The sequence below is a fragment of the Pezoporus wallicus genome, unplaced genomic scaffold (genome assembly GCF_028554395.1).
Source record: "Pezoporus wallicus isolate ANWC-B61680 ecotype Strahan unplaced genomic scaffold, APGP_CSIRO_Pwel_v1 contig_161, whole genome shotgun sequence".
In the NCBI taxonomy this organism is placed as follows: Eukaryota; Metazoa; Chordata; class Aves; order Psittaciformes; family Psittacidae; genus Pezoporus; species Pezoporus wallicus.
Window position 1 is genome coordinate 12075028 of NW_026642654.1, and position 20572 is coordinate 12095599.

General features: G+C 36.0%; 1 protein-coding gene across 3 annotated transcripts in view; it reads left to right on the forward strand.

Moving 5' to 3' along the window:
* Positions 1 to 20572, forward strand: part of MYOM2 (myomesin 2) — a 78074-nt gene that overhangs the window by 32133 nt on the left and 25369 nt on the right. For 2 of the 3 annotated variants that reach the window (XM_057431835.1, XM_057431836.1), the window contains 11 exons: positions 290 to 417; positions 3420 to 3603; positions 7068 to 7242; positions 8866 to 8987; positions 9828 to 9848; positions 11220 to 11407; positions 13897 to 14023; positions 17998 to 18176; positions 18345 to 18459; positions 18986 to 19142; positions 19244 to 19350. In XM_057431835.1, coding sequence (XP_057287818.1) covers positions 290 to 417; positions 3420 to 3603; positions 7068 to 7242; positions 8866 to 8987; positions 9828 to 9848; positions 11220 to 11407; positions 13897 to 14023; positions 17998 to 18176; positions 18345 to 18459; positions 18986 to 19142; positions 19244 to 19350 — 1503 coding nt within the window. The remainder of the gene's footprint in view (positions 1 to 289; positions 418 to 3419; positions 3604 to 7067; positions 7243 to 8865; positions 8988 to 9827; positions 9849 to 11219; positions 11408 to 13896; positions 14024 to 17997; positions 18177 to 18344; positions 18460 to 18985; positions 19143 to 19243; positions 19351 to 20572) is intronic. The other variant, XM_057431837.1, reaches the window with a different exon arrangement.

The window sequence follows — 20572 nt, forward strand, 5'->3', positions numbered from 1 at the left end:
GTAGAAGTAATTCAAATGTGATCAAAATAAAAAATGTGTCAAATGCACAGGTTTTCAGGGGACATATATAACTTTTACTGAAAAAGTACATAACTAGCTTTCAAAACTGATGGCTTATTTCTCAAAATTTAATTGAAGTGAGCAAGTAAACTGCGCAGATAATATCATAGCTCCTAATAGCTGAGCATTGCACTGCAGGGTATGAGTTCAGAAAGACGAGCTGTAGCATAAGTACTAACCCAGGGGTTGATTTGCTGTTTAACAGTCACTACCTCTGTTACTCTTCCAGGTGATATTCAGATTCCAGGCCCTCCCACCAATGTACATGCCTCAGAAATCAACAAAACATATGTTGTACTAAGCTGGGATCCACCTGTTCCCCGTGGCAGGGAGCCACTGACGTATTTCATTGAGAAGGTACTGTACTGTACATTGGCATTTGTCTGCAAGGTGTTTCATTGTTGTATGCAATTGCATTCAATTAATTTTTAGAAGTGCAGAATGAACAATAAAACTAACGCTTTCTGTGGTCTCACAGGATTTGGTAATGGGATAACAGAGAAATATGGAGAATCAAATGTCTTATTATGTGATTTAATGAGCATTGAAATTCAAGGCCCAGGGGAAAGGACACCCCTGTGCTATTTCCGTACCGATGTCTAAAATGAGAACAAGCTACACATGTAAGGCAGCGGCTTAATGGAAAAGAACCATTTTAAGATTTTGCAGTCCTACAGGCAAGTCTGGAAGTTTGCAGTCTGCCTGTATTAAAGGGAATTTTCTGGTAGTCCTGTGGAAAATCTAGGAATAAACAGTGACTCATAATTTGATCCTTATTTTCATTTTTGCAGGCTTACAGCACTCTCTGCTATACCCTGACATTTCCAATTTATTCCCTGTAAGGTCAGCAGCGAGGCAGATGCCTGTCTCAGGTTCACTGCTCCCTGGCAGTCTTAATGGCTGCCTTTCTCTTCCCTTTGACTTGACAGGGCACTTCAGTCATCCCAGTAGGAGAGGTTTGTTCTTATCCCATTTAAACTACTAAGATTTAGATACATCTGTCCCAGAGCCAGGTTTCTAAATTAAGTATGTTGGATTACAGCCAGAGGTCATAATCTCTTCTCCTTACTGCAAAGTTTCCCCAGTAGGTAAATGGGGCCTCATACCTGACCTCTAAAACCCTTACATGCCAAGCTATACTTAGTTTTTATGAATTATGCCTCTAGCATATGCATCTTAATGATGCACTAAAACTGTCCATAAAACTACCACACATTCAATTTGCATCTTCAGTATTGTGGCAGCCTTTTCTCAGGCCTTTACCATGCAATCTTTTTTCTTAGCACATCTGTTCAGCACATTCCTCCAAAATTCGTTTCTCAGCCAGCCATTCTGTTCACATCACTTCTGTTTTTACAGCCCCCGTCTTGTCTTTTCCTTCTCAGTAACATCAAAATCTCAATTTCAAAAGACCTTTTTATCTCATTTCTGCATTCTTCATCATCCATTACCTGCTGGATGTAGAGCCAATGGGTGTAAAGTGAAGTCCAGTCACTAGCTAAATTTTCCAGCAAGTATGTCTGCGCTTTCTCCCACTCTCCTTTTCACATTCAGAAGAAGTAATGAATATTTCCATAGATATAAATATCTGGGTTTTTCTCTATGCAATAAAATAGTGTCTTCCTTGTACTTATTCCCAGTTGCATACATCTGCAGTTATCTATAAATTTCAAGCATATTGACTTCAGGATTTTCAACCAGCTGGTGGCATGAAAATACCTCATTGTTTCCAGAATATACAGAAATAGCCCCCCAAAAGCTCAGATGTAGATTTCTGCTGAGAATACACCTACGCTTGCTTAGTTGAATTTCATATGAACTGGAAAAGATGCATATCTGCTTGTTTTACAGGAATAGCTTTATATAGCTCCAAAAGCAGTATAGAGCAATGACAGTAATGAACAAACAAGAATTAATTAAATGCCAAACATAGCAGGGGAAAGTGGGAATGAGGACTAGAAAGTTATTATTAGGGGGAAAAAAAGTATGATGCATTATACTAATTAATACCTGAATCTAAAATCTTTTTGTATATAAATGGTTTATATATATGAATAGCTCAGTTTGTAGAGGAATGTTTGGTTTTTTGCTTTCTATAGTTATCTGTTAATTTAGAAAAGCACAATTCTAGAAAAGCATGATTTCTAATTAATTTATTTCAAATAAAGAAGCATCAGTTCTGAAGAGTAAAAATGTATCTTTAAAGGCCTCAGGAAACACAAAATGAAAATGAGTTCTCTCTGCTGTATACACATATTCTCTTAAAGTCATTATTTAACAGATAAATCAAATGAAACTACAGAATTAAACATGATGTTGGTTCTCCTCTGTGAAAATAAAATGCAACAATTAACATTTTTCATGCCCAAAAGTAGAATGTACGGCAAAATAATATTTATTTCATATTTTCCATCTTTTTTTTATGAATAAAGTGTATGGCTATTATTTCTGTTATCTATGAAATAGATTTTGATATATGGGCTCCAGCTGTTTGTGTTTTAATTACATATCTATAGTAGGCCTCTTATATACAGGGTAGCTTCCAACACTGTTCCTCCATTAAGAACTTCACAGTCTATCAGATTTTGTTCCCAGACTCTCTGTTCCAAAATTTTATAAGCATTTACCTTGTATGCACCTTTCTGTGCTTGAAGGAAATTTCATGTAAGCTATTTACTGAGCATTTGGACTAAAATTTCCGCAATATTTAATTTTTGATTTGGGTCAACAGTTTATCTGGGGAACCTAGTGGACAGCAGACCTCTTAGAGTACTGGTTTGCTGGCTCTCTTCCATGCACAGTTGTAGTGATGATTAGCTCAGCTGCTGCATTGAGAATATTTAGAAGTAATCATTCCATTTGATCAATGCTTTTAGGGACTTGACCTTACTAAAAAAAAAACCCAAACTACATAAAGATAAATCACTGTGTAAGTTAACATCCCCCTCTCTACCTTTCTGTAGCATTTGGATTAGAACTTCTTGCTTTATATCAAACCTTTGGGCATTTAAGTGAGTTTTGCATGGCACGAAATTAATTCTTTTGGAACCAGTCACAGCTAACAGTCATGGCCCTAACTGAAGGCTAGCTGTATGTACAAGTGTGCATATATTGAGGTCTACTCAGCCAGGGAGACAGTGAGGTATTCAGACATTTTTGTAGGGTAATGGAATGTATAAGCTGTTAGAATTTGCATGTGTGGAGTGAGACATTTTGAGTGATCCTTCTCTCATAGTTTTAAATAAATTCGTAACAGAATGCAATACAGCAATATGTTCACTTCTTTACAGTTTACAGAAGTGACTTACAGCTTCTTTTTTCACTTATTTTTTTATTTATTTATTTTATTTTTTTGGTAGTCCATGGTTGGCAGTGGAAGCTGGCAAAGAGTCAATGCACAGGTTGCAGTAAAATCTCCTCGCTATGCAGTGTTTGACCTTGCAGAAGGAAAACCATACGTTTTCCGAGTCTTGTCAGCAAACAAGCATGGCATCAGTGATCCATCTGAAATCACAGTACCTATTCAACCAGAAGATACCATTGGTAAGAGATAAACTTTATGGCATCAATGTTAAATTCAATTGTTATTTTACAAAATGGAAATAGACAACTCATTATAATAAAATTAGTATAACTACAATAATACTAATTGAATCAATTGTTGTTCAATACTGTGAAGGATTTCAGAAAGACCAAGGTGCTAAACTTTAGAAACATTCAAATATTTTCCTGATGACCACGAGTCTCCTTGCTGAGACCAATAATTGTTAAAAAGTTAAATTATTTTTAGTTATTCATTCTACAGAGTGCTCTATTAATGTGACTTGTCAAAGAATAAGAAAATACAGGTTAATTGCCAATTTGGGTAATTATACTGTCTGGCTTAGATAATTATATACTACCTAATTCCCTACAGTTTCAGATAGATAAGCTATCCTTTAATTTATTTCTCAGTATTCTAAGTTGCAAATTACTGCTGGTGCAGAATTCCCAGGGCATGCAGATTAGTAGATTTCAGGGACAGAAGAAGATACATCTGCATATTCATTGGTAACTTTCCAAATGAAAATTAAGTGTTTATCTTGGGGCCACATTCATAAACATAAGTGAAAATTTAGAGAGTGGTTTCTCAGCTCATCTGTCAAATATCTGATTTGCTTTTACTGTTTTGCAGAGGTCATATGAAACAGCCCCATGTATTGACAACTGTAACCTTAAGAACATATATGTTATACTACTGCACTTGCTAAAAATATAAGAAATATTTACAGTATCTGATATGCCATAATTCTCTTAATGTTGGTAGATATAGCCTTCTAAACGTTTGCTATAATTTTTAAAAAATAGAATCCATCACGTTTAGCTTGATCTGTAACTATACATGATAAAATAAAGGCATCTTTTGCTTTTATGTACTCTTGATTTGATGTCTCATTAATGCATATAAATTATTTAAACCATTCAACATTCCCCAAGGTAGAGAAGAAAAATACTGTATTTATTTCACTTAGTACAGAAAATAGGCTATCCCTTAGGGGTTAACACAAGACATTCTGAGTAAATCATAGCTATAGCTGAAAGCAGAAAGCAGAAGATGATATTTAAAGAGAAAATGCAGTTTTTCAGAGGTGGAGTTTACCACCTGAGCTAAAATACATCAGAAGCACATAGCTCCTTTTAGTAGCCTGCACGTAGCACCATTTGACATTCCTGAGGGTAGCTAAGGGTATCTCAGCATTTGGCATTCCTGAGGGTAACTTCATACTGAGGGCAATCATTACACTAGAATTGTGGGTAGCTTTCTCTCTTGAGCAGAAATAAGGATGAGGTATTCTAAGCCATACAAAATGATGAAATATTATGCAATTGAATTGAGTGGTAAAAGAGTATTCAGTTTGAAAACAACATCTAAATTTAGGTGTTTCCATGTAGGCATCGACAGGTGTTATAGATGTCTCTGCTTTCACTGTGGCAATTGGAGTCTGGAGGATAAGGTGGCTGGTGCTGCCATAAGTTGCCCTGTGGCACCTAGCTATGGAATGTCTACACTGGGGTGAGATGAATAATTTTCAGGACTCTACCAACCAATGATCAGAGGTTTGGTTTAATTGACCAAACAGACATCTAGTACCTTTTCAGATGATTTCAGTTTGCTGTTTCAGAGGAGTGTACGTACTCAGTCTTATATGTCAGCTCCATGTAGAAGTCTAAGTTGTTCTAAAATGGCCCTAAATTAATCTGTTTGGGTAATTGAAATAAATGCTACCTCTTTGACTATAATGGCAGCTTAAGAACATGTAGAACATGTATGTACAGACACACTTAAAGCCCTAAATAGAGATGTCTTAAATCTTTCCAATCTTACAGATTTATTTCATAAAGTACAATAGTGTATAAGTACTATATTTTATTTTGAGATTGAAAGACTAAATAAAAGAAAAGAAGCTTCCTTTCTTTTGTTATGTATTGCTTGTAGTTCTCCACAATATATTGTCTAAGGAAACTAAAACCATCTTCAATAGGCAAGTGCTGGATGTCTCAACCTATCAGGAAAACTGAGACACTGCCTTAGTTCCTTATGGACAGATATTTTATAGCATAGAGACTGTGTGTTGGCCCTAATTAAGATTTTTTTTCCATTTAGATCTTGATGGTTTTGGTTCTATTTGTGCACATTCAGAGTGTTTAGTTCCATATAAACTAAACTTTCATTGCATGTAAGTGAACTGCCTACTGTTGGGAGAACTGTAGTCCACAGATTGAAGGAAGCTTTATCCACTTCTGCTCAGTGCTGCTGAGGTTGGTTCTGGAATATTGATTCCATTTCTGGCTTCCTTAGTCTAGAGGGATGGGTGTAGAGGACCTCGAGAGGTCCACTGGATTGCAACCAAGACAACCAGAGACTAGAGGCTGTGAGATGTGGAGAGAGGTGGAGGTAGCTGGGCTTGTTTCGTTTGGTGACTTACAAAGATGACTGTGCTGAACTGTTCTGAGAAATGCCAAATGATAGAAAAAAAAAAAAGAAGAAAAAAGTAACAGCCATAAATTGTAGCTTACTAAATTCGGGTTGGACTCTTCTGGTGAAAAAGGTGCGAAAGTGTAATGATGGAAAAGGTTGTGCAGGGCAGGTGTGAAATCTCCGCTGTCAGAATTTTTCACGACTTAGACAAACTCATGACTGACAATCCAGTTTAGTGTTAGTGATAATCTCACTTTCAGTGATAGGTTAGACTAGATGGTCCCCAGAGATCCCTTTTAACTAGTGTTCGTATGGTTTTGTGCAATCCATCTAGCTAAGATTAGTTAAACACTTAGCATTCAAACATGCTTAAAGCTGCCTTAAAAAGCTGTCCTTTTCTGAACTGGGGTTGTTATTTGAGTGGAAGGCACTATTTCTTAATGCTCTTTATATAATACCTCTACAGTTTATGTGCATTTCTTACTGATGCAGTTGTGCTCCAGGGGTATAAGCTATACACAAATCTTTTATTTGAGAGAGAATATTAGAGAGAGGACTTCTGAGAGCGAACATTTTCATACCTATATGCCTTTATCCACACTGATATTGAAAATATGCTCTTCAAGGCCAGATTGGACACAGCCTTGGGTGACATGGTTAATGGGAGGTGTCCCTGCCCATGGAAGGGGGGTTGGAACTAGGTGATCTCAAGTCCTTTCCAACCCTAACTGTTCTATGATTCTATAACTCCCTCCTCAGAAACCTGTATAAAATCAGAGAAGTAGCTTACTCATAGCTTAGCGTAAGTTTACTCTAAGAAAACAAGTAGAAAAATAAATATATTTGTACCCACATATATAGAAGTATGCAGACTTACAGTGAAAAAAATATACTAAAATATATATCTCATATAGCAATATTAATATGGTAGGAGAAGTCATGTCTGTAGTGATGAAATATGATGAAAGTATACAGTGTTTCATTCACTTCAGCTTCCATTTATTTTTATGTATTTCATAATAGTACGTGTTTTCTCTCTTTTTCTTAGTTGCTCCATCTACACCTGGTCAGGTAGTGGCTACAAGAAATACAAAAACATCAGTTGTGGTTCAATGGGATAAACCAAAGCATGAAGAGGATTTATATGGCTACTATATTGACTACTCTGTGGTGGGATCAAATCACTGGGAACCTAGTAACCATAAACCTATTAAATATAACAGGTATTGACAATAATTCTATATTTTGGGGAGGTTTGAAAACTGTAGGATTGTTTTAAGCCAATTTGCATGGTAAGCAATGATGTTATCATGGAAGATGAATGTTGAATGAATGTGAGATAAAACATTCTGCAGACTCTCAGAGCTAAGCATTTCAGATTGCAGGGCAGACTTTCCCTCCCCCTTCCCCCCCCCCCTTTTTTTTTTTTCCATCTTTTCTCTATTGCATGACTCTGAATTACAAAAGCAGGTTATAGAGTCATGATTCTGTGTTGACATAAGTAAGCATAAAATAAATGCCTTTCTTAAAATCTAAAATATATTACAGGGTAAACAGCCCTGGTGCACATGAGGAAGAGTGTGAAAAAGAAAGGGAACTCAGAAGCTTTCCCATAGCCCATGAGCATCAGGCCAAAAGGGCAGGCCATGTCTGCTATAAACATGGTAGGGAAAGTGCTGCAGCTGCTGATACTACTGTGCAGGAAATCCAAATGTCCCATCCCAGAAACATAGGGGTCCCTGACCTGCTACATCTATGGGTAAAAGACAATAGCCCCTGTTTGTAGTTCCCTTTTCATGATGCCAGCCCTGTCTGTATTTCTGATGGTTTCTTACTCCCTCCTGAAAACATCACACTTTGTAATGTGATTCTTCAATTAATTTCCTTTGTGACAATCATTCGTACTTTTGCTGGAATCACTCACCAAATGCAAAGTTTAGATGTGCAATTTATATTTTCTTATGGGTATATAACAAGCACATTATGTTGTTTAGTGTATTTTGTCAGTTATTAATTCTGAGTGACTTTGTATTCTGCTGAATCCTTTGATCAAGTAGTCAAGAAATTTGATCAAAGAAAAAGTAGAGAATAATTCCTTATAAAAGGGACTGGGAGAGCACAAAGATAATAATAAAAAAAAAAGAAAACGCAAACCAAAACAAAACATTTGCTTTATCTGAACATATCCTGCAATAGGATAGTTCTATCTGCTACAATAATTACCTAGAACCTCAGATCAAAACTGTAACCTATTTTTGATAGTGACTATGAAAACACAGTGAAAAATATAGTCCCTTCCAAGAACAGATTATAGAATCATAGAGTCATAGAATCATTAGGGTTGGAAAGGACCTTAAGATCATCTAGTTCCAACCCCCCTGCTGTGGGCAGGGACACCTTACGCTAAATCATATCACCCAAGGCCTCGTCCAACCTGGCCTTGAACACTGCCAGGGATGGAGCATTCACAACCTCCCTGGGCAGCCTATTCCAGTGCCTCATCACCCTAACAGGAAAGAATTTCCTTCTTATATCCAACCTAAACTTCCCCTGTTTAAGTTTTAACCCAATTATAACTCAGTGAGCCAAATTTCAGAGGGAACATACTATAGTTTATCTGACTCTAAGTGGTAGATCAGTGATAGCAACTTTAAGTACTGTGTTTTGTTCCAGCATCCCATCTAACTGCATTGTACTACATTGTATCATTGTATTATGGTTTCCCTCTTGGAAATATTTTCCTTTGTTAAGCACTCATGATGCTGAGCTTTCTGATTGTTGCCCAGATTTCATTTTACAGAACAGAATGGTACCTGTAAAACATATACCTTTCTTTTTAAACTCAGGTTTGTTGTTCATGGTTTGGAAACTGGACAGCAGTACATCTTTCGTGTGAAAGCTGTGAATGCTGTAGGATTCAGTGAAAATTCACAGGAGTCAGAGGCTATAACAGTACAGGCAGCCCTTAGTAAGTATGAATCTCTGCAACTCCACTTCTTGTTTCTTGAATCATAAAATCATAGAATGGTTCGGGATGGAAGAATGAGTAACATTCTTGTTACTCAAGAATGAGTAACAGCAATCAACTCCTTTGGTCTCATTTGTGTAACAGTACATTTTGCAGCCAATGAGTACATCTTTGTGACATTTGCGCTCTGGGATGTGTTCTAGAGAAAAAAAATTGTTTTAGAAACCAAAGATGTTATGCATAATGTCTGTTGCAAATATTGGGTCAGATTCACTGTAATGACCAAGTTGGTTTCTGCTCCTCAGCTGTCATAAAGAAATGGTAAGTCTTGGTTAAGTTAGACAAGTAGCTTCTGGCTAATTTGGAGTGGTGCAGATTGGTTCAGCACAGAATCTGCTTCATTTAGAAGCGTTTCAGGAAAATTTATTGCTGTGTGGCTGAAACAAAGAGAAAATTCCCTTTGGCTGCTCCAGGTTGGAGCAATCTACCTCCTCTGGCACCCTGCAAACAAAATTTCACTGTAAGAACAATCCATTGTGCAACATTCAGTGGGTAGGATGCATGCTGACTGAAAGGCTGGATAATTACTTAGAACAAAAAGTACACACATCTGGGCTACTCTGTCCCATTTTTCATTTCTGCACAGTTTCAGTTTCATATTGAAAATTTTAAAGTAGAACACCTTTTCCCCACCTGAGTGGCCTCTTCTTCTTGGAGAAGAAGACCATAGGCATACTTGTCAGAAATAGTTTTCTAACAGGTTTATAATTCAGAATGGCTATTATAAGGTCAATTTGGATGAGATGTTACTGACAATCAAACTCTGTTTGATTTTTTTAGGGCAAAGTGTATCTCATATGGGTAGGTGGTGCACGGACACTTGAACATATATCACCCCTATGTCATAAATGCACTTGCACCTTTTATTTTGTCACTGTGTGTTTTGAAGATGAGGATTGCATGGTGTTTGTCACTCAACACAGAGCACATGGATCTTACACACAGCTATGGGATGTGGATGGCTTTTATCCATTTCAGTAGACTTAACAGGATTTTCACAGGGCTATTTAAAGGTGACCTGTATTAGAGTAGACAGAATCTTTCTGTAGTATTATTTTAAGGGCATTTGGGAGTTTGCTGTGGTCGCTCTTATTTACCAAGAAGTGGTAATAATTGCAAAGGCCATGCTTTATGGCCTCTCAGTATAATGCCGCATTTTGAAAACAGAACAAAATGACAGTTTTGCTGATTGCTATCTGTTTTCATGCTGATCACCAGTATAGCTACAAATTAGGAATTGTATTAAGGGCCTCTGCTAACGTATTCTGTTCTGAATGAGGTAAGTCACATTCTCTGAATGTATACTGGTAATTCAACTGAAAATATCCAATGAGCTTTAATGGCAGGAACTTAGCCTGTACTGGCTGCAGCACTACAGTGTTAAGAAAGGAGTATCTTCAGGCAAACTTTCATGCACAGATGGCAAATACAAAACTGTGCTTTGTGGAAAGGGTGTTTGCTAGTAGTAGGGGTGTAAAAAGCTAAGGAAAACAGTTTTATGCATCTCTAGGAAGATGCCTGGGTGATATTTCTCCTTCTGCTACAGATGGAAGTAAACTTATACAGGTAGACTTATTAAGGAAATGTCTTTTTTGCCTCAGCAAAGGTTAAGCTAGTGATCATCTAAATATTTTCTGTTCATTATAGGGCAGAAAGCATTCTCAGTGTGAAGCAGGAATATAATATGGGCATAGGAGGGGAAAACCATGAAGGCCATAGATAAGACAGTCATATAATTTAATTTCATTGAAGTTTATAGGCACTTTTTTTTTTTTTATCATTGTGTGGGTCTTACCATATTCCAAAAGTATTTGAGTAGTTTATTGGTTTCTTAGTAGGAAAAGCTCTTCAGATCCCTTTCAATCTCCTACAATAATATCTGGTCTGAAAACATTTTCACTGGCATTACCATTTCTATACCAGAGATTATCTCTTCCTTCTTCCTGTCTACTGAATGGGCAGCGCATTAAATGGATGTTTCAAAAGCTTCCACATTTATGTTTGGAAATAAAATTAATTTTGATTAGCAGCTATACAGCTACTTTGTTACCAATATGCAACTGATAGCAGTACAGTGCAGAAAACAGAAAGAATATAAGAAGTGCTAAACAGCTTATACAGTGCCATGTTTTAGACTCTGTCTTAACTCTCAGATTGCTTATTTCTTTATAGCTTGTCCATCATACCCTCATGGTATCACACTTCTGAACTGCGATGGTCATTCAATGACCCTTGGCTGGAAAGCACCAAGGTACAGTGGAGGTTCACCAATCCTTGGTTATTATATGGATAAACGGGAAGCTAATCATCAAAACTGGCACGAAGTCAATTCTTCCCTTATTACCCAGACAATTTACACGGTTGGTACTTTTTTACTACTTACATTTCTGGAGCTGATTTGTATTCTTTCTTTGCTTTTGGCAGAGTTTTACTTTCTTGCAGAGAAATTCTTTAAATACTTACTACAGTAAAACCAGGCCCTTCATTATGTATTTCGGAGTGCAACATGCCTATAAACTGTAGGGAATTAATGGCTTCCTTTGCTAAGACATTCTGAGACCAATTCAGAGAGGTTATGTTTGTGGAAAAAGGTGTGAAGCACATTCTTCACAAAGAACAAGATGAGCTATAAAATGCTTCATTAACTATATTCATTAATGAGCACTATATGTATTACTGTAATAACATGCAGACAAAAGATGGAAGCACTTTCAGAACAGATGACCACACTTTCTGTAGAACTGAAGACTTGCAAGTGAAATGCAAATGGGCTGTGAACAAATGTATCTGTCCCTGTTCTTACCCTCAAAATCTGCCTGCAGCTGGAAAGGGAAGTATATTAATAAACTTAGCAATATGTTTTCCTGCCTCCTCTCCAGAGTAATAATTTTAGTTTTAAAATAAATTACTTCTAGTTGGACTTGCAATGTATTCAATGTTCCTTAAAATAGCAAAATTTTGATGTGAACTTCCATGAGAAAAGGTTAAGAATATAGAATATAACAACTTATTAATTATTCTGATACTTTTTAAATTAATCAGATTTTATTCCAAAATGTTTCTTAAAAGTATTTCTTCAAGTCAGCAACTTTCTTGTAAACCTCAAGGCAGAAATGCATTTTTAGCAGATATTTGACTCTGAATTAGAAAATAATACCGCAGATGAGCTCAGGAAGAAAGTTTCATGCACAGCTGGCAGTACTCAGGTGTATATATGCTTGTGAGTGAGTTTATAACTGGCATCTCTGACATAGCAGATGGAGCATGGGTATTAAGAAATCAAAAAAGACACGGAGGGTAGGCATGAAAGGGTACTGTAAATCAATGCTCTTCAGATCTTTTCATTTTTTAATGCATTTGTAAATGAGTAATGTAAATTAAGGCAAACCATTCAGAGTTTAATTAATTGGATATTTAATTTGCATACCTGCCAGTAACTATATTTGTGCCTGAAGGTGCATCTTCATACATTAGTTTGAATGACTGGAATCTGAAATACTGATGGGAAATAAAAGTAAGACAGCTTTTAGTAGCAGAGAATATTTTATGACATACTGCAAACAGAGAAGGCACTGAGATATACAGTTGAGCACTCAGAAATCACTGAAGGCTTAACCCTCTCTGATTAAATTAGTCTGTGGGAACCCAACAAATATTCTTTCCTTTAACAACCTGAGGTTTTGAAATAATTTTTACAGGCTAAACTGTTATTCTTTCTTGTGAATTACACTCTACAGCCCTATGTCTTCAGGAATTCTGCCTAAATTTTACTAGTGTTTGACTTTTCCTAGCTTACATTGTTTGCTTTGGTCTTGTATTTGATACTACCATCATATATTTGTTATCATCCCATCACATGTTTGTTACCATTAAAAAAAAGCATACTAAAATTCCTTTTTATCTCACATTTTTACATTTGCCCAGTGAATATAGTGATAGTTTATTTATTCATGAAAATCTAAAACTGTTCCATATCTCCACTATGTGATCTACCCTCAGCTGTCTCTTTCTCTTGAGACATGTGACTAGATATAACTTTGGGAAACTTATGCAGAGGACTGAGGTGTAGAAGACTTGTTTATTTATTTAGACAGTCTGGAAAATGAAGGATGGAAGTGGGTTGCTATCATGTGGTGCTTAGTGTATTAAGAAGCTCATGACTTATATACCTTGACCTCAAAATCTGAGATGATGATGTGATGGACTTACTAGGTAAGTCAGGGTTCATTTACCAGGGATGCTTGCAGAGGTATAGCACGGGTACCGGTCGTCCCGTTTCCACTGCTTACTTCCTCACTTTGTAATGGTAAGCAATATTAAGAGAAAGATGCATACAAGCCAGAAAAAAATACCAAGAGAATATTTCCCAAGCTTATATTAGCACACTGTGGAAGTAACTGGGTTGCCTTTTCCTTTAGATTCCCTGGTATGTCCACAGTGAACTCTTTAGACCAGAACACCATTTAAACTCTTTCTGAAGTGAATGGCTTAGTAATAGCCACTCATAAGAAATGCAAGAAGACATTTCATGTTAGAACAGTCACTCATAAGTATCTACTAGTTGCTATTCATTGATTGGGCTCCCTGGACCTTTGCTCTAAGCTTTTAAAGCCTCTCATGCCAATATACTGAGTGCTGTTATTCTTAGGATGATGTGGCTGAAACATGGAAGTACAATGTAGATCTCTGCATTACTCTGTTTAAGAGTAAAATCTTTAAAATAAATCCTTCCAGTGCTCCAGCACAGCAGTAAGGCCTGATAACTAATTAAGTAATGCTCATTTTAAAGTGTTTATTAAAATAATATAAATTATGGATTTTGATATATTGAATTGTTTTCTCAAAAAAGGTGGGGGATTTGATAGAAGATGCCTTCTATGAATTCAAAGTTGCTGCTGCAAATGTGGTTGGAATAGGTCAACCTTCAGATCCCAGTGAGCATTTTAAGTGTAAAGCATGGGCTATGCCAGAACCTGGTAAGTCTATTAGTTCCTGATGAAATTCAATTCAATTCATCCTCCTTAAAGCACAGTCAGTGTATTGTTCCAGGCAAACTCTGCTGGATGGGCCTGTTTCTTGACATAGAGGCGAGTAGTACAGTGTGGCTCACACTTTATAGCTAAAGTCTTCAGTCTCAGCTAGTGTGCCCTGATTCATGAATTTCCCCTAGATTATACCTAGGTGTTACCTGAGAGATTATTAGACACATAACAAACATGATAACAAACATACAGTAGGAATGACTATGTGTTAATACTCAAACCCGTGTTTAGACTGGCTGTAGTTTAGCAGTGTACATGTAGCTACAGACCGTTAATTGCAACACTGACTTCATAGAAAATGTTAAATAAGAACTACTGTGAATTCAGGACCCTCAGAAAAAGAAAGTTAAATTTTAGTCTACCTCATGAGCATTTAAATCTGTGTTAGACACAGAGGGAATTGGTTCCGATCAGTAATGCTTGAGTTCTGTAAATAAACTCTGAAAGGGTTTTGAAAAGCCCATGCTGCTTATTTTGTAACACTCTAGGACCCTCACCCATAGTGAGCAACACATTTGCTGAAACTGTTTCTGACGTGTGGTACTGGCTTGCCTAAACAAAGCATGTCACCATACAGCCCATGATGAAAACACAAACACCTACCACTTTAATATATTTTCTCCTTCTTTTCCCCCAAATGCTGTAAAATAAATCACATTGCTGTGGTGTTAAATCAAATTGTACTTATGACATTGAGTTTTGGCATGCAATTAAGGATCCATTCTAATACTTGCATATGTCATCAGTAGCTGTCTGACACCTGCACACATCTGTTTCATGCCTAAATGTACATGCAGTTATTTTCTTGGCAAAGAAAAAAAAAAAGAAAAATCAAACCCCTAAATCTGGTTTTCCAAAACTATTGGAATTTTTAGTGATTTCAAAAAGGCATAATTAGCATAACGTGGCAGGAAAATGTCAGTTTTCTTCTTTATATGTAAAAATTATGCTATATGTAGAAAGTAATTCTTGCCTGGAACAACAGCTCAGTAAGATCATGAGCTGATTCAAATGGAATAATTTACCAGGAAAGAGATGTCAAATGTCATATAATTCAACCGCTTATACACATGCAGGATCAGCTATACCCATCTTGTTGACAGAGGCTTGTCTAATTTGTCCTTAAAGACTTCTGTCCATGAAAACGTCCAGGTTCTATATTCCTAATCTTAATATGTTTACAGTTTAAAAAGTTTTTCTAGTATTCGTGAACCTTTCTTCCTGCAATCTAAGCCAATTTGCTTCTTGTCCTGTTCACCAAGGGCATGATGAAGAGATTATTCTTTTTCTCTTTGAAATAACTTTTCTCTGTGTTTAAAGACTTCCAGACTCACAGCTTTCCCCTTTAAGTTGACAAAATCCAGTTCATGCATTCCTTCTCATACATCATGTATTTCTTATCTCTAAGTGAACAATTTTCTGATATTTGAACTTTTTCTGGTTGGCTCATGTCTTTCTCCAATGGCAGTGCATGAACTGGAGTCACTATTTCAAATAAAGATTTTTCAACACTGATCAAAGAAATGGTAACTCCAGACGCCACAGTTGTTTGCCTGCTTACAAATCCTTTACTTGCCTTTTTTTCTTTTTTTTTTTAATTTATTTCATACTGTTATTCTAAGTTCCAAGTTTGCTTCTTTAATACCCACATTCTTTTCTGCAAAACCTTGTCAGAGAGTTGTTCTCCACATTTTCCAGCTAAATTCTTCTGAGTTCATATATCTTATCTTCGGGATTTAATGACATGACAAAGCTATCAATAACAAAATGTTTAATCTCCTGACCTTAACTCCCTTTGTGTTAGCTACATTTTCTTATAATCTTGTAATATTTAGTTTAAATGCATCCTCAGTGGAATAATTATTTTCCTTAAAGGACCTCCGATTTGTCCTCTCTACAGTGTTTTCAAAATATCAGTGAAACTGCTGAGTGTTTAAATGAGTGAAGATTATACTTCATTTTAAAGTATATATAAAGAAATAAAGTAAAAGGCACTTTCAGGAAATGAAGAGAGTGAAATTTCCATTTTCATAATGAACAATCTGACCTTTCTTCTACTCCTTATCTGATTACTTTGTTCTCATTATGAAACTAGTTGAACAGAGAGTATTGCATTCTTCCTGCTTAAGAAAACCAACCACCCATCCCTCTCCAAATTACCAAACCTGTTAAAATATTTCACAAGCCCTTTTTAGAATAAGTTTTCAAACAATATCTTAGCAAAAATGAAAAGAAATAATTAAGATTTAAGACTGAGAGAAAGAGGCTGACCCTCTTCTCCGGCTTACCAAAGATACTGAAGACTAATGTAATATGACTGCAATAGACTCCCAATGTCAACGAAATATTCTTCCACCTCTTGATGTGGAAGGGAGATTTCCTTAGAAAGGCCAAAACCCCTTGCAAGATTTCCAGCATAAGTAATGGATTCCTTGCCCAGAGCCCATAATTATTTCATCCTTCTGCAGATCTCTAGTATTAGGTATCTCTGAGCCTCTGTGAGTTAGCAATGATAGCTAATGAAATATTTTACATGACGTGAAAAAATAAACCATCTGTGGTCTCAGAATCCTCAGAATAGAACATATTTCATTACACATTTTCTTATACTGTCTACATTTCTAGCAGGTGAATCTGCCAGTGGAATTTTAATTATCGGTGACTATATAGACATTCATATTAGGATTTTTAAGAGCCCTGAAAGAAGGCTTTAGACTCCTTGAAACTTGCAGTCTTTCCATCAGAAATCTATTATTTATCCTTATAAGGTCTGTAACAGGTACTTAAATGTTGTTTTCTGAAATGTGCTTGTCTAGTATGGGGAAAAATTTTTCTAAAAAGAAAACGGTTCCTTTTTGCTGTATATGTGCTTAATATCGTGCGTTACAAATTTCATGTTCATTCAACATTGATTAACATCATGTAGGCTGTAATGGCAATCAGCTTTGTTTGGAAGGTTTTTTTATTCTTATTTATTTTAAATGGTGAGAGTTGTTCTGAAGAAGTTGGCCAAACTGACAACAGTGAGAAAATCCCTAAGTCTCAGGTGCTTTCAGGTTTCTTTACTCTGAATTTAAAGCACAAGAAGCAAGCTCCAACTACACATAACTGAACCAAATATCAGTATTTTGTCATGGATATTTTCACCACTCTAGAAAACTGATAAAATTCTGTCTTTATAGTCTACAAGTATAAATAAATATTCAGATTATAGCAAAAAAAAAATAAAATGCCACAAGTTAAACTGAATGGCACTGGAACAGTTCAATGAAGGAAAAGGAAAGTGTAGTATGAAGAACATAATTCAGTAGATACAAAATTATGAGCTCTCACTTATTCATAGGCGTAAATAGTTCTTCTACTATGTATCATCTTGACAAGTTCTTCTTGGTTATCATTATCCACATCATCTTCTGTCAGGAAATGGGAAGATTGATCCAAAGTCCACTGGTGCCAGCGGGTATCGGATTAGTCTGAAGGGTCATGGTTCAAGTGTATCAACAAAAAATAAAAATCCTGATGATAAATTATGAACCTGAGTCAGGCTCAGTGAAGCAACTTTGATATGGACTGGTGAAATTATTTAATAGACAAGCAACCTCTAGTACTTGTTGGAAAATTTTAAACTGCATGGATTTTCTGCATGATTAGCTTTGCCTTAAAATGGAGTTACTGAGATCTAGCTAAGAATGTGTGCTTCAGAACACTAATGTCTGTCACTGCATAAAGCAGGTATTGCTGTATACAGCCATGAGGGAAAAATGACCTAAATACCACATACACCAGGTTTATTGTAAAGGATGAGATTTTGGAAAGCAAACACAGTCAAAACAAAATTGACCTCTACATGGCCAGTTTGTAGAATGCTATTATATTGCAGTGAACTTCCTATGTTTTAAATGTTTTAGGTCCTGCCTATGATCTCACCATTTGTGAAGTTAGAAATACATCCCTGGTTCTTCTGTGGAAAGCTCCGGTGTATGAAGGCAAAAGCCCTATTACTGGGTATTTAGTGGACTATAAGGAAGTAGATACAGAGGACTGGATCACTGCTAATGAAAAGCCTACTCCAAAGCGCTATTTTAAGGTAATATTTTCATTGGTTAGTGTTAATTCAAAACTGAGTTCAAAAACCCTTTAATTGAGTGCAGCAAAGGTGTGTATTTGAATTTGGACTTTGGCTAACATCTTCATATAAACAAACATAAGAGTTTAGATTATTTTTAAACTGGCTTTGCTCTTTATCTTGTTCAAGGTCACTAATTTACAAGAGGGTCATAGCTATGTTTTCAAAGTTCGTGGTGTAAATGATGGTGGGATAGGCAAGTCATCTGAAATATCTGAACCGGTGCTTGTCGAGGCACGGCCAGGTAATGAACTGTTTTACCCCCTCTGCTTCTGAAATACTGAAATACTTAGAAATGACTTTAATCAATCTGATTTGATATTGTAGCATAGACAAGTATTTCAAGAGTTAAGAAGCTTTTAGCCTTAAAACTTAAAGAAAAAATATTGTGGATACAGAGGTCTTCAAGGCTTCATGTTTTACTTGCTGTGAGTAAAAAGAAGTATGACTACACATTTATTAAAACTTCAAGAGTGATAATGAAATTAATTTATTTAAACTGTTAATATCTCATATTAATTTTCATTTTATATATTTGCCTCTCAATAAGAATTTATTATTTTTAAGATTCCTTTTTTTTTTGCTTGTATAGTGCTAGTTTGTGATGCTGAGTCAGCATATGACATAAACAGGCTTCAAGATCTGCAAGTAAGATCTGCAAGTACCTGTTAGTGAAAATGGTCAAAATTTGCATGGGCTTTAGTAATTTCTGAATTGTAGTTCGAAAAAGAAATGCAACATTGATATTTGAGTAGATTCTTTTTTTGCAGGAACAAAAGAAATCTTTTCAGGTGTGGATGATGAAGGTAATATTTACCTGGCATTTGAGTGCAAAGAAGCTACAGATGCATCTCATTTTACGTGGGGTAAATCATATGAGGAGATTGATGATTTTGATAAGTTTAAGATTGAAACAGAAGGAAGTTGGTAAGTCTTGCCAGTCTACCAAATTATTAGACATTTGTCATGTTAAACATCCCAATAACATGAGAAAGCTTGCTAATTATATCCTTTATTGGTGATTTTAGTTCAAAGCTGTACTTCAAAAATCCTGATAAATCAGACTTGGGAACTTATTCTATCTCAGTTAGTGACACAGATGGAGTTTCATCCAGCTTTGTTATGGATGATGAAGGTAAGGTTTTTATCAGCTAAATCTTTCTTCATTTTATCACCTCAACTGCCTTAAAAGTTGTCCAAGAAAAAAAAAATCCCACAACTCTCATGTTCTTTTTTATGCACAACAAGCTTTGTGTGAGTACTTATTTTTCTGATTATCACAATAATGGAAATGGGCATAACTTAAGGCAATATTCTCTTAAAAAAAGAAAAAAAATAATATGTCCAATTAGAATTGTTTTTTTTATGCTGGGATATAATGCTGTTTGTAAATGTCTGTTACACTTTCAATTATATGTCTGAAATTGTTCAGTTTTTTGATTGTTTTGTGAATCTCTTTTTCTGGTTTGTTGCTTTTGCTGTGCTTTGACTTTATATCTTTTTACATTTTATAATAATTGGTTCTCTGTTAGCTTTAAAGTAACCATCAGATTTTTGTTTACCATGGAGCCCAATATAGAGACAGACCTTGCGGATCTAGGTATAGTTTCATAAAACTTAGGTGCAGAGAATTAGCGAGAAGAATGTGAGAAAAAGGATGTTCCTTTAACATCTGAATACATTGGGTTGAATGACCCTTTGGTTTAAATTTAAATCAGTTTGGGTTTATTTCATTGTAGCTTTTTTGTTTCATTTGAGTTGCAATGAATTTTGCTTTAGGCTGACTTTGGTTTACCATAGAGAGGTGCTGAGATGAAAGGCAAGGCAGGGGACTTTTCTGATTTCAAATAGTGCAAAAATTACTTCAGTGCTTTCCCAGTCCACAGGCTATAATTGGTATGCCGAGTTCCTTAAGCATGAAATTCCCTCTACTTACCTTCTTTCTAAGGAGACGAGGTAAGACTGAATGTGAGCCTGATAGCAGACCGGGCTTTATCACTGTATGAACCATGTCAAACCTCCCACCCATAATAGGTGTTGAGAATAAACCCATGTGCAGCCACAAAAAATATGTTTCTCCAGGACATGGACCATTGATGTGGACTCCTGGTTATTACCAATATCTGCTTCTTCTAGGGAAGCTAAACTGTAATATTTTTTATTTTCCATAGAGTACTGTAGGAAAAGGCAGATATACATTTGATCATGAGAACTTCCCTTTGGTTTAGTTTTGAAGTATCTCTCTGAAACCTGTCTGTAAGTCTTGCCACTGTCAGTGGAAGTTTTTTTTTTGTAGAAGAGCACTGAAGGTGCTTCCTATCCAACACTTAACCCATGTCTTTCCTTGTCATATCTGT